Source organism: Mustela putorius, unplaced genomic scaffold (assembly GCF_011764305.1).
Source record: "Mustela putorius furo isolate JIRA1106 unplaced genomic scaffold, ASM1176430v1.1 tig00000460_pilon_pilon_pilon, whole genome shotgun sequence".
Classification (NCBI taxonomy): domain Eukaryota; kingdom Metazoa; phylum Chordata; class Mammalia; order Carnivora; family Mustelidae; genus Mustela; species Mustela putorius.
The window spans coordinates 21,057,035-21,068,663 of NW_025421389.1; the positions used below are offsets into that span (position 1 = coordinate 21,057,035).

The 11,629-nt window shown below is 46.0% G+C and overlaps 1 protein-coding gene across 2 annotated transcripts; it reads right to left on the minus strand.

Moving 5' to 3' along the window:
- Positions 1-221: 221 nt before the first annotated feature.
- CD3E (CD3e molecule) lies at positions 222-11,337 on the minus strand. Of its 2 annotated transcripts, XM_004749946.3 has the most exons (7): positions 11,228-11,337; positions 11,004-11,115; positions 9,094-9,117; positions 3,447-3,662; positions 2,331-2,498; positions 1,731-1,777; positions 222-844 (listed from the first exon to the last, which is right to left on the minus strand). In XM_004749946.3, the coding sequence occupies exons 2-7, from the start codon at positions 11,050-11,052 to the stop codon at positions 788-790; spliced, it is 561 nt and encodes a 186-aa protein (XP_004750003.1). In that variant the 5' UTR covers positions 11,053-11,115; positions 11,228-11,337; the 3' UTR covers positions 222-787. The 2 variants fall into 2 exon arrangements, with proteins under 2 accessions (XP_004750003.1, NP_001297103.1); NM_001310174.1 differs by lacking the exon at positions 11,228-11,337 and having other exon boundaries at positions 788-844; positions 11,004-11,052.
- Positions 11,338-11,629: the final 292 nt, after the last annotated feature.

Sequence of the window (11,629 nt, forward strand, 5' to 3'; positions counted from 1 at the left end):
GTTTTTCTCCAACAGAAGTGAGTCAGAGGACCATTTCCCCCCCTTGTCTCTCTCTCTCTTTTTTAATTTATTCCCTAACACCCTCTCGAGAGACAGTGGGAGCTAATGCTGTGAAAACAGGTAGCACTTGCTTGAGGGATCATAGCAGGGCAACTGAGGCAAAGGACATGAGGAAACAAGGCAGCCTCTGAGGGCATCCCAGAAAAGAGGGACAGCAACTCTTTCAGCCCAAATACACTTTATTTCTTTTCTCTCTCAGCTGACAGGGAGCCTAGCGTATTCATGCAAGGGCCTGGGGTAGGAAGTAAGGGGTTAGCTCTGGGCCAGGGTCTGCAAATGCGGCAGGAGCCCTGCCAGAGTTACCCAGTCCATCCCCACAAAGGGGTGCCAAAGAGAGATCTGGAAAAATAGAGAGGTAGACGGAATAGTTAGGGACAGGGGCCATGTTCTGCCCAGGGAAGGGAAAGGAGCAGGGACATCTCCCGCAGGGTAGGAAGGAACAGGTGACGGTGGGGGTGAATGACAGAAATAGTGCCCGGACCAGAGGGCAGTCCGGGTGTGGGTGCGTTATGTCTCACGGGATAATGAGGCAGAGATAGTCTAGGACTGCGTGTCAGCACAGGAGGGAGGATGGAGGAAGCTGGGGACAAGGGTGCACGGTGTGAGTTCTCCAGAAGGCAGAGGAACAATTCTCTTCTGGGGTCCAGGATTTACCCAGGGCACAGGGAGTAGCAGGCCCTGGAGAAGCCAGACCTGGGCCTGGAGGAGGCTGTGTCCTCAGGAGCCGTCAGATGCCTCTCTGATTCAGGCCGGAATACAGGTCCTGCTGGCCTTTCCGGATGGGCTGGGGTGGAACAGAGAGATTGTGGTCAGCAGGGCTGGAGGAAATAGTTCCCAAGAACGGAGGGCCCCCTGGAGATCTAGCTTTAGAGTCCCAGAAAGGACCTGGCACTAGGAGTTAGGAGGCAGGCTCAAATTCTAACCTGAGCCCCCACTGGGGCCAGATATGAACCTGTTACTTTCTGGGAGCCTCAACCTTCCCATCTCAAAAATGGGAATCTCAAGACCCCTTCAAATGCCCCAGGGCATTTGCCAGGATGAAATGAAGTCACTTATATGAAAGTGGCTATCACACGCTCAGTCAATATCTGGGAGTTTGTTCGGTGTGAAAGTCCTGATATGTAACAACTGGTAGGGCACATACACACACCATCCCACCGAGACAATCACGGAGGTTCCCTGCATGCCAGGCATTAACTCTTTAGTTGTCATATCGAGAGGCAGTCTAGTGGGAGAGAGGGTGTGATGTCTGGCTGTGTGTGTGTGTTTTGGGAGAGGGGGGCAGGAAGCTGGGGGCTATTTACCAGTGAAGAACTTTAATATTTTTACAACCCGTGTGTCTGCACCAGTGCATGGAGGGGGGACCTCAGTCCTGAATTGACCATGTTAGAGTGTGTGTGGATATGGTATTCCCCACACTGTATCCCCGCTAGCGGATAAGCCCCAGGAAGAGGGTGTCACCCCTCCTCCCCAACATGCCTTGGGTGTAGAAGCCACACAGCCTTGGAAACGGCCCTGCTCTGCTTGGAAGGAGGCAGACGCAGGCACAGCATAGCTTGTCTGGGAGCCCTGAGCGAGGGGCTTCCAAGTGTCCGGCCAGCCAGATAGACTGTCCCGCTGGTCCCCTTCTCTTCTAGAAAGATCCCCTCCCCCTCTCTATCCCTTGGTACCTCATAGTCCGGATTGGGAACAGGTGGTGGCTTCTCCTTGTTTTGTCCTGCAGAGGATGGAGGGGAAGTGATTAGTTCCCCCAAGGGAACACCCATCTGGTGGCCACAAGATCCTGATTTGGGCGGGATGGCAACCCCCTTCGTTCTCTCCTCTAGGCCTCCCTTTCTCCATCTTGGCCACTTCATCTCCTGTTTCCTTTAATCCCCCATCTCTAACCACTTCCATAGTCTTTTTATCATTTTATGACTTTCCTCAGCTCAAAGTCCTTCCATGTGTCCCTATTCTATGGGTAAGGGAAGGGAACAGGCAGAAACTAAGATCCCAGAGTCTCTCTCCCCATAGACTGGGTTGGGGGGGTGGGGTGGAATCGGAATCTCATTACTCCAGAACACCCGCAGCCATCTTGTTAATGTACTTCTTGTATCTCTTTCGGGCAGGATAGAGAGAAGCAATCTGAGATGTGATCCCCTGTGTCCAGAGGTTGGTCACACAGGAAATGTTCTATGGGAGCTGCCTTGAGCTGGCTGTGGACTCGCCACCCATCCTGGCCTAGGCTGGACATCCCCTTTGGCAAGATTCTCTTTCAATTTAACTCTTACCCCTAGTCCTGCCGCCAGCGCCTTTTGCTCTCATCACAGTTGTGGCATTGGCCTTCCTATTCTTGCTCCAGTAATAGACCAGCAGAAGCAAGCCCAGAGTAATGCAGATGTCAGTGACGAGGATTGCAGCCACCGCCATCGGACTCACCTCTATGCAGTTCTTACACACTGCAGGGGACAGAGATATGGGGGAGAGGACGAGAAATCATCAAGCAAAGAAGACACAAGGATGGTAGAGACTAGCAAGGAACAAATAAAGGCGATTCTCCCTTTACTACTCACATGCTTGCCACAGCCAGAGCTGGACCTTTCAATGTTTGTAACACCAAGCAAAGAGTGAAGGTTATGGGGAGAGGCTCTGGAGTCAGACAGTCCTGGGTTCGAGTCCCAGCTCCTTCAGGCACTAGCTTCTGTTTCCCCTTGTATAAAATGGGAATAAGATAGGGGTGCCTGGGTGCTTAAGTGTCTGCCTTCAGCTCAGGTCATGATCCCGGGGTCCTGGGATAGAGCTTGCTTCCCCCTCTCCCTGCCCTGTGCTCATGCTCCCTCGCTCTCAAATAAGTAAGTAAGTAAGTAAGTAAGTAAGTAAATAAATAAATAAATAAAATCTTTAAAAAAAAAATGGGAATCAAATAGTACTTAAATCATGGTTGTTGAGAGGATTACATGAAAAAATTCCCTGGCACGTGTTTGGTAAAGTGCTTAAAAATAATGTTAGCTATCATTATTATGCCTTAGTTTAAGACACTATCATAGCAGCTTTGCAAATCCTTCTGCAGAACTGATCTCTGGATAAAGCACCAGATAAACCCATATTGACGTGCCGTAATTCTGGGTTCAATATAATGTAAATGACACAATCCCTTCTCTTGGAAAGCTGTCATTTTAGATCGAGTGTGGTCTGGGCTTTCCCAGTCGACTCCATGTTGGTGTTTAATCCATATTTCAGAAAACACTGATGCTGTGAGGCCCCTGAGAGTCTCAGGATTGAGTATAAGAAAAGCACAAAGATGCCAGGGGACTGTGAGGTACAGTAGGAGAAATGATTGAGAATACCCTCTTGAAATGGCCCTTTCTAGGGTGTCCCATGGTGTATGCTCTGGGGACCTATATTACCTCTTGCTTTCAGGTAGAGAGAGTTCTTCTTCAATTTGTCTGAAAAGCAGGTATAAGAACCACTGTCTTCCACTTCTGAAAATGTATGCATAGTGTACTGCCTTTCATTAGCTCCTTTTATTGCTTCACCATTTTTTTCCCATGTTATACTGTTGGTATCAACCTCCTCAGGGCATGTCAGCACTACCATAGTTCCAGAGATGGAGACTTTATAACCTGGGAAACAGGAGAGAAGAAAAGAGAAATTGGAGAGAGAAACTAGTAAAATTTTGGCAAAGGCAGATTAGGAACAGAAGAACCAACCAGATGCAGAAGGTCATCTGTCGTCCAGGTCGGAGATAGTCTTGTCAAAGGGGAGCTCTGCTGGCTAGGACATATGAAAGAGGGGCTCTGAAGGAGAAGAGGAAGCAGAGAACCTTTGGAAGGTGACTTCAGAGTTTAGGCATGGACCTGGGGGCTTGGGAAGGGGAGGAGGGAAGTAAAGGAAAGCCTAGAAAAGTCCATTTGAGAATATTTCCCAAATAGGAATTAGAAGGACCTCAGTTCTTGGGGATAATCTCTCCCAACCAATTCCTTCTCCTTCGTCCACTCAACAGCACCCTCAAGGCCTACATGAAAGACAGAGAAACTTCGATTTCTCTGGAGGTGAACCTGTTGATTCACCTGAACGTGAGAAAAGGAAAGCACTGTAAGAAAATAACCTTGGCTTAAGTTTAAATTGTAGATAAAAATTTTCAAGTGGGACTAGACATTATCCCCAAGAACCTCCCAAGAAGGCCCATCCTTTGCGGAGCCCCAAGCCTTGAAGGTGAGGTATGCTCATTGAGGCTGTCGAGTTTCATCACATCGAAAGTGCACCAGCATGTGCCCCTTGATCCCAGTCTGTTGAAGCTCAGAAAGTCTTAGAAGCCTGAAGTTGAAAAATTCTAGAAGTCTTCAAGCTCAGCCTCTTACATGAGCAAGAACTGTATTCTGGGTAGACATGAAAGGGTCTTCTCAGAGATAAAGACCTTCACTCACCTTTGCAAGATCTTTGAGCCACTGATTCTTGGCCTTACCTATTTTTCACCATTTGGAAATTCTCGCTGATAATCAAGAGAATCCCTCATAGTGGAGATCAAACACCCTTCTCTTTATTTTATACCACTTTTCTTTTACTGCCCTTGAATTAGGTAAAGGACTGTACTCATTTGAAGGGAATGGCTCTTCCAATAAAAACTGGCTTTATGTTGAACCATCTCCTACATATAATCAACTCTTGATTATTTTGGTTAGAGGGAGGCACTTTTGGTGTGGACAACTGAAATCCACTAGTATAATTTAGGGACCCAGGCACATTCCCCAGAGCAGGCACTGTTGTCCTGGGAGGTGCGGCTGGGGTGCATCCTTGTTTTCTGGAAGACTTGTGGCCAGGACACAGGGTGGCACTAGACATGCTGAGGCCTGGATGTGGCAGCTGGAAGACAGGAGAGGTGGTGATGCTCAGAGACAGCGCTCTCCCCGTTGGGAGCTTTTCGCTACAGAATGCTGTTGCGAACAGAGCACTGGACTGCATCCAAAGCCCTGTGTTTGAATCCCAGATCTGCCTTAGGCTGTGTGTCTGAGGACAAGTCACTGAATTTCTCTGAGCCTCAGTTTATTCATCTGGGAAATGGAGATGAAACACCCACCTCACAGGATATTTGCAAGTATGAGATGGATTATGCTGGCAAAAATGAATGGTACAGGGGCACCTGGGTGGCTCAGCTGGTTGAGCCACTGCCTTTGGCTCAGGTCATGGTCCCAGAGTCCTGGGATCGAGTCCCACATGGGGCTTCCTCTACTCTGCGGGGAGCCTGCTTCTCCTTCTCCCTCAGCCTTTCCCCCTCCTTGTATTCTCTCTTTCTCTGTCAAATAAATAAATAAAATCTTAAAAAAAAATGAATGGTACATAGCAGATGCTTAAAGAAAAATGTCAGTTACTTTCTTCCTTTCCTTCTTGGAGTCCTGCTATGATGGAGAACAGAACTGAGTTCTGACCCAATTGCTCAGGCCCCTTTCTGGCTGAGATCACACGGGATGGTAAACAAGTCATTCTTCAGATTTATCTATCTGCTAATAATTGGGGGTTGAGTATAACGACATAGGTAGTTGATATTATTTTGACTTAGAAATAATTTTCAATACTGCTATTTCTTGGTGATGTTAAAGAAGCCAGAAATAATAAATAAAACCATTTAAAAGTAAACAGACGGGGTGCTTGGGTGGCTCAGTGGATTAAAGCCTCTGCCTTTGGTTCAGGTCATGATCCCAGGATCCTGGGATTGAGCCCTGCATTGGGCTCTCTGCTTAGCGGGGGGCCTGCTTCCTCTTCTCTCTCTCTCTGCCTGCCTCTCTGCCTACTTGTGATCTCTGTCTGTCAAACAAATAAATGAAATCTTTTTTTTTTTTAAAGTAAATAGACATTTCACTCTGCTTGGTGTGTTTGTTTGAAAAAGAAATGCAAAGAATGCAAAGAAAATTGCTCAGGAATTTTATCAGCACAGAATTTGGTAGCGAAGCTTAGACATATATGTTCAGATGAGGGCCTGGATGTCTGTGCCTAGAAGTAGTTTGAAATCTCACAAAGACTTGATACACATCCAGAGACAGAGATTCATGATGGTTAAGAAAATGAACTTCAGGAGCACCTGGGTGGCTCAGTGGGTTAAAGCCTCTGCCTTCAGCTCAGGTCATGATCCCAGAGTCCTGGGATGGAGCCCCACATCGGGCTCTCTGCTCAGCAGAGAGCCTGCTTCCCCCTCTTTCTCTGCCTGCCTCTCTGCCTACCTGTGATCTCTCTCTCTCTGTGTCAAATAAATAAATAAAATCTAAAAAAAAGAAAAAAAAAGAAAATGAACTTCAGTATCAACTAAATCTGCGTTTATATTTATCTCGGTGTTTGGACTATTTATTTCTAAACCTTGGTTTCCTTGTCTGTAATATAGGGACATTAGGAGAATTAAATGAGAAATTTCAGGTAAAATATTCAGGGCAATAAATACCTAGAATATGCATGCTTAATAAACTCTACTGCTTATTACCTAGTCGGCATGCTTCCCATATAATAATAATGAAAATTCACCCATTGCTTCTCTATGTCAGATCATGTTCTAAGTGAATCGCTTACTCCATCCTTAACACAATCTTACAAACTAGGTGTCATTATCATTTCCATTTTATACACAGTGATGTTATAGCACAGAAGAGTGAAGTAAATTATTCAGATACTCAACGAATAAGAAGTTGATCCAGGATTCAAGTACGGCTGTCTAGCTTCTTAACCTTACACTACACAGCCTTAGCTCCTCTGCCTAAAATATCCTTCTTTCTAAAATACAAGTTCATCCTTTATTATTATTACTTAGAGAGAGATAGAAAGAGAGAGTGCATGTAAGCAGGGAGGGACCCTGATATAGGCCTCGATCTCATGACCCTGGAGTCATGGCCCAAGTTGAAATCAAGAGTCAGACCCTTAACTGACTAAGCCACTACAGCATCCCAAAGCTTATCCTTTAACACTCAGCTCAAGAATAACCTGTGGGGAGGCTTTCCCAGCCCTCCTCCGAAGAGCTGTCCACTGCTATTTTTATAGCTTGTTTTACCTGTGTCACAGCACACAACACACTGTGTTATCGATTATTTGTCTCTTGCACAAGACCATCAGCTTCTTGAAGAAAGGGAATTAGTGATCACTTACTCATTCAAAAAATGTTTGCTGGGCACCTACTATGTGCCAGGCCCTGGGCCAGGTAAATAAGACGCCATCTGTGCCCTCAATGAACTCGTGATTTGCATGAAAATTCAGTGGTGAACTCCCACTCACACCCACATTTGTTTTCTTCCCTGAAAGCATGCTCAGGGATCCATGATAGAGACAGACATAGGCACATTTCATACAGATCCTACCGATAGACAATTGTATTTTTCCTCTGGTAGTTCTGGTTCTCAGTGTTTATTACTATGATTGTCCTCCATACCATTTTGTTCCACATTTGAAAAGGGATGGTGTAGAGTGAAAATCCTCTTACCGGAAGTTCTCTCTGTATCTTAAAAGGAAATGATAAGTCACTATTAGCTACACTTGTGTCAGCTCTTGAGACCAGATCCTGCTCCCTTGGGTTAGAACCTTCTGAAACTAATGCAACATTGTGCAGAAAAAAGACTGCATTGTGGCACTGGATCAGCCTGTCAGCAATGTTTATGACAGGTGAAATGATTATGGACAAGTTTATATTAACTTTCAAATTCTCTTACAGTATTAAAATGTGATTTTTTGGGGAGCCTGGCTGGCTCGGTTGAAAGAATGTGGGACTCTTGATCTTGGGGTTGTAAGTTTGAGCCCCACATTGGGTGTGGAGGTTTCTTTAAAAAAAGTCTTGGGGTGCCTCTATGGCTCAGTGGGTTAAGCCTCTGCCTTCGGCTCGGGTCATAATCTCAGAGTCCTGCGATCGAGCCCCGCATCGGGTTCTTTGCTCAGGCAGGGAGCCTGCTTCCTCCACTTTCTCTGCCTGCCTCTCTGCCTACTTGTGATCTCTGTCTGTCAAATAAATAAATAAAATCTTAAGAAAAAAAATCTTAAAAAATTAGAAAAAATGAAATGTAATTTTCTAAATTAACAAAAAAGAGGAAAATAATGGATCTTCAAATTCCTCCCAGCTGTACAGGAAAAGCCATTTGGGGCCCTACACCCTACCTTAAACAAATAATGGCAATTTACAAAAATGGATCCTAAGTAGTAATTTTGCAATATCAATGATTGCATCATACACCTTAAACTTACATTGTGTTATATGTCAATTACATCTCAATAAACCCAGGGAAACAAGAAGATACTTATTGCATGTAAAGCAATGATGAAGAAAAATCAATTCTAATTGGCAGAAGCATGCAGAAGAGATTAGTTACCCTGAAACACACAAGTGCTCTCGACATAAGGTAGCATTAAAGCATGCTGCAGGATAAAAAAGGAAAAATAAAAAAGGATTCTAAAAACATTGCCAGTGGGGCAGTGTCACAGTGTGTAGACGGGCCCGGTAGCCACCTTTAAACACAAAACTGGGTCACTCAGCTCAGAGGAGCTGATTGAGCAGAAAGCCTTCCAATGTTGGGACACTCCTGCCTCTACCTCTCTGATCGGGAAGTCTATCTAGGCCAGGCGTACTCACACTTGTGTGCACATATGAATGTACATGCACACACATCCAGAGCATTTGGACATGTGACTCTAAAAGGTACACCTAGATGATGCCCCAGAGGCTTAGTTCCCACGTCCCCACGCATATGTTCATTCCCTCTACAAAAGCCCACATCAAATACGAAATGCAAACAAAAGAAACTTTTGGCACATTCAACTCAACAGTCTTGATTTTTTTCCTTTTGAATGGTTAAGACTTGTATTTCCTGTGATCTCCATTGCTTATCCTCTTCTGGGCTGGAACTGTATCTCTAGACTGATCCGGAAAAGGCAAAAGAGAACATGAAACTCCTTTTACGGGTGTCTGGAGAAGCTGTGTGTGTGTGTGTGTGTGTGTGTGTGTGTGTGGAGGGTGGTCTTAGAGAAAGCTCCGTTCATAAAAACAAAGAATGCCAGGTTGATTTCATAACAAGGAAAGAAAGCGTATCTTACCTTCTTCCTGCCCCCAAGCTCCAACTAGAAAATTAAAAAAAAAAAAAAAAAAAAGGAGTTAGTAAACGTTGTGGGCCCCTGAAATTCCAAGCAGAGAAAGTGATGTGGTTTGGTCTCACCGTTTCTGAACAGCTAGAGTCATTCCCAACCATCCCCTGATCATACTCATTCCTGTACCCCAGGTAAGTGACATGTACTGCCAGGTACGGACCAGGGGTTCCCAATCAGCTGGGACAAAACAAAACAAAGAAGCATCTAGCATTAAACACGAACACTCAATATCTGACACACAGGAGTTAGAAAAAGTTAAGGCTACTTTTTGAGCCACTGGAGAAACAGCAAAAGAATTTTGCAGCCAAGCCTCCATTTTGAAAATCAGACTGTGGAAGAAAAACAAGCTCTCAGTTAGGCACACACGTTGAGATTCTCACTCTGTCTCAGGCTCCGGTTGGCCTGATTGTTCAGTTTTTCCATTTGTTTTCTGCTTGACTCAGAGACGAAGATATCTGATATTCCCCTTACTCATCAAGTAGAGCCTGTGTGTGTGGAAAAGCCTGGGCTCCTCACTCAGCAATAACTTGGATTCATTGTGATGACCAGTTTCCCTGATGTGGCCTCGAAGTTTTCCGTATACCTGGACCTCCCTTTTACCAACAGCCTCTACATGGAGTGAGGCCCCTCTTCCCGCCCAGCGCCCATCCATTTCCAGAGCAGAGGGGGCACACCTCATGATGCCAGATCTTGAGGGGTGCTTGGGACTTTGATGTCCGGTCTCTCTCTACCTTCCCTACCCCCTCCACCCTGGGAAAGCAGAGTTGATGTTATAAGCCTCTAAGAAAATGCCTGACCACTCCCTGCAGGGGTCACATTCTGCCCCTTGACAAGCTCAGAATGTTTTCCTTGGACCAGTTGCAGATGGAGAAACCCAAGAGCTTGTTATCAATGGGAGTTGTAAGCCCCATCATTCCAGTCCTGCTGAGGTAGAAGTTGCAGGATGCTGGGAGATGTGTGTGAGGCTTCCCTCCTGGGATGCACAGCCAGGCAGTTAGTGGAGACATCGGGGCCCTGGCTCTGACAAAGGAGCCCCAGCAACGGGAGGGTCGCCTTGTCTAAGCTGCTGAAATAAAACCTGAGCCATTTCAGACCATGTAGCCACGTGTAGACAGCCGGTGCTGTTCCCTGGGTCAGCTTTTGCCCTTACTAGCTGTGTGGCTTTAAACAAGTTATTTACTATCTTTGTGTGTCAGTTTCTTTGTCTGTGAAGTAAGGGATGGAACGTTTACCTTCCAAGATGGAGGTAAGAATTCAATTAGTTGACACATGCAAAGAATTTTTTTCTTTATACAATCTCTGGCACTTAATAAACGGCAATTTTTAAAAAAATCTTTTCTCCTATGGGTTGTGGAATTGCTTTTGGTTATTTATCAACTTATACTCTCTCTTGCTTCAAAAGGACTAAATTAATTGAAAGCTCTTGGTCATCAGAAAGGGACTGAGGGTTACGAGGCGTGTATAGTCTCAGGGATCAAGGATTCCCCTGCACGGTTCCAGTCCAACTATCTGCTCTCCTTACAAGGAGGGGTGGAGATTAGCTCTTCTAATCTCTTTTATGTCAGTTCTTAAAGCCTGGGTCATTCACTGATGAACGAACTTGTTCTTGGACGCAGAGAGACTTCTCTGCTTTCAAAAGCTATGATCCCAAATGTTTTTCTTTGCTCCCTGAAGACCCTCCTGTGCATCTTTCTCATTAGCCTGCAGTCTTAGATCCCAGAGCCCTAATGTCACACAAAACATTCCTTATATCTTCTGGTAAATGAGCCTCTGTGGGACCACCGGGCAGCATCAAGGTCGGCTGTGAGCCTTCCCACAGTCTGGAAAAATACCACCCTTTCTCCTTTCATCCTACTCACCTAATAAGAGACAGAGTCCCAGAATTCTCCAGAGGTTCCCCGGCTGCATCCTTCTCTCACTCGACGGACCCTTGCTCTACCTAAGATGGCGGAGGCTGGCGGCTTATTACTTCTGAAAAAGAAACCAGAGAGGACTTTCCCAAAACCCCTGCTGAAGGTGAGGACCCTGAGGTCATTGTTCCAACACCGGGATGAAAAAGGGGACCCGTTAGAGGGAGACTCACCATTTTCCGAAGCAGGCGCCTAAGGCTGGGAGGGGAGGCAAGGTTCTGAACCCCACACAGGAAGTGTGGAGGGGCCTCTGGGCCTGTAGGGTTCTACGTCACTTGGAAACGTTCGAGGCAGAGGCAGCCACCTGGGTTGGCTGGGGAGCGATGGGCCCCATATCTTCCCATAGCACAAAAGCGACGGGGCTGTGACAAGACCTGGAGGGAGGATGAGAAATACCTGCAGTTTCACCGTGCGGAGCCTGGTGCGGTGCTAATGCCATGGCTGGGACTCCCTTTGCCAATATCCCGCCCCCCAAAGAAATTGCGACAAGGAGGGGGAGCACTGAATATTTGCGCTTTTTTTTTTCTTTTTTATTTATTCATTTGAGAGACAGAGAGACAGACACAGAATGCACA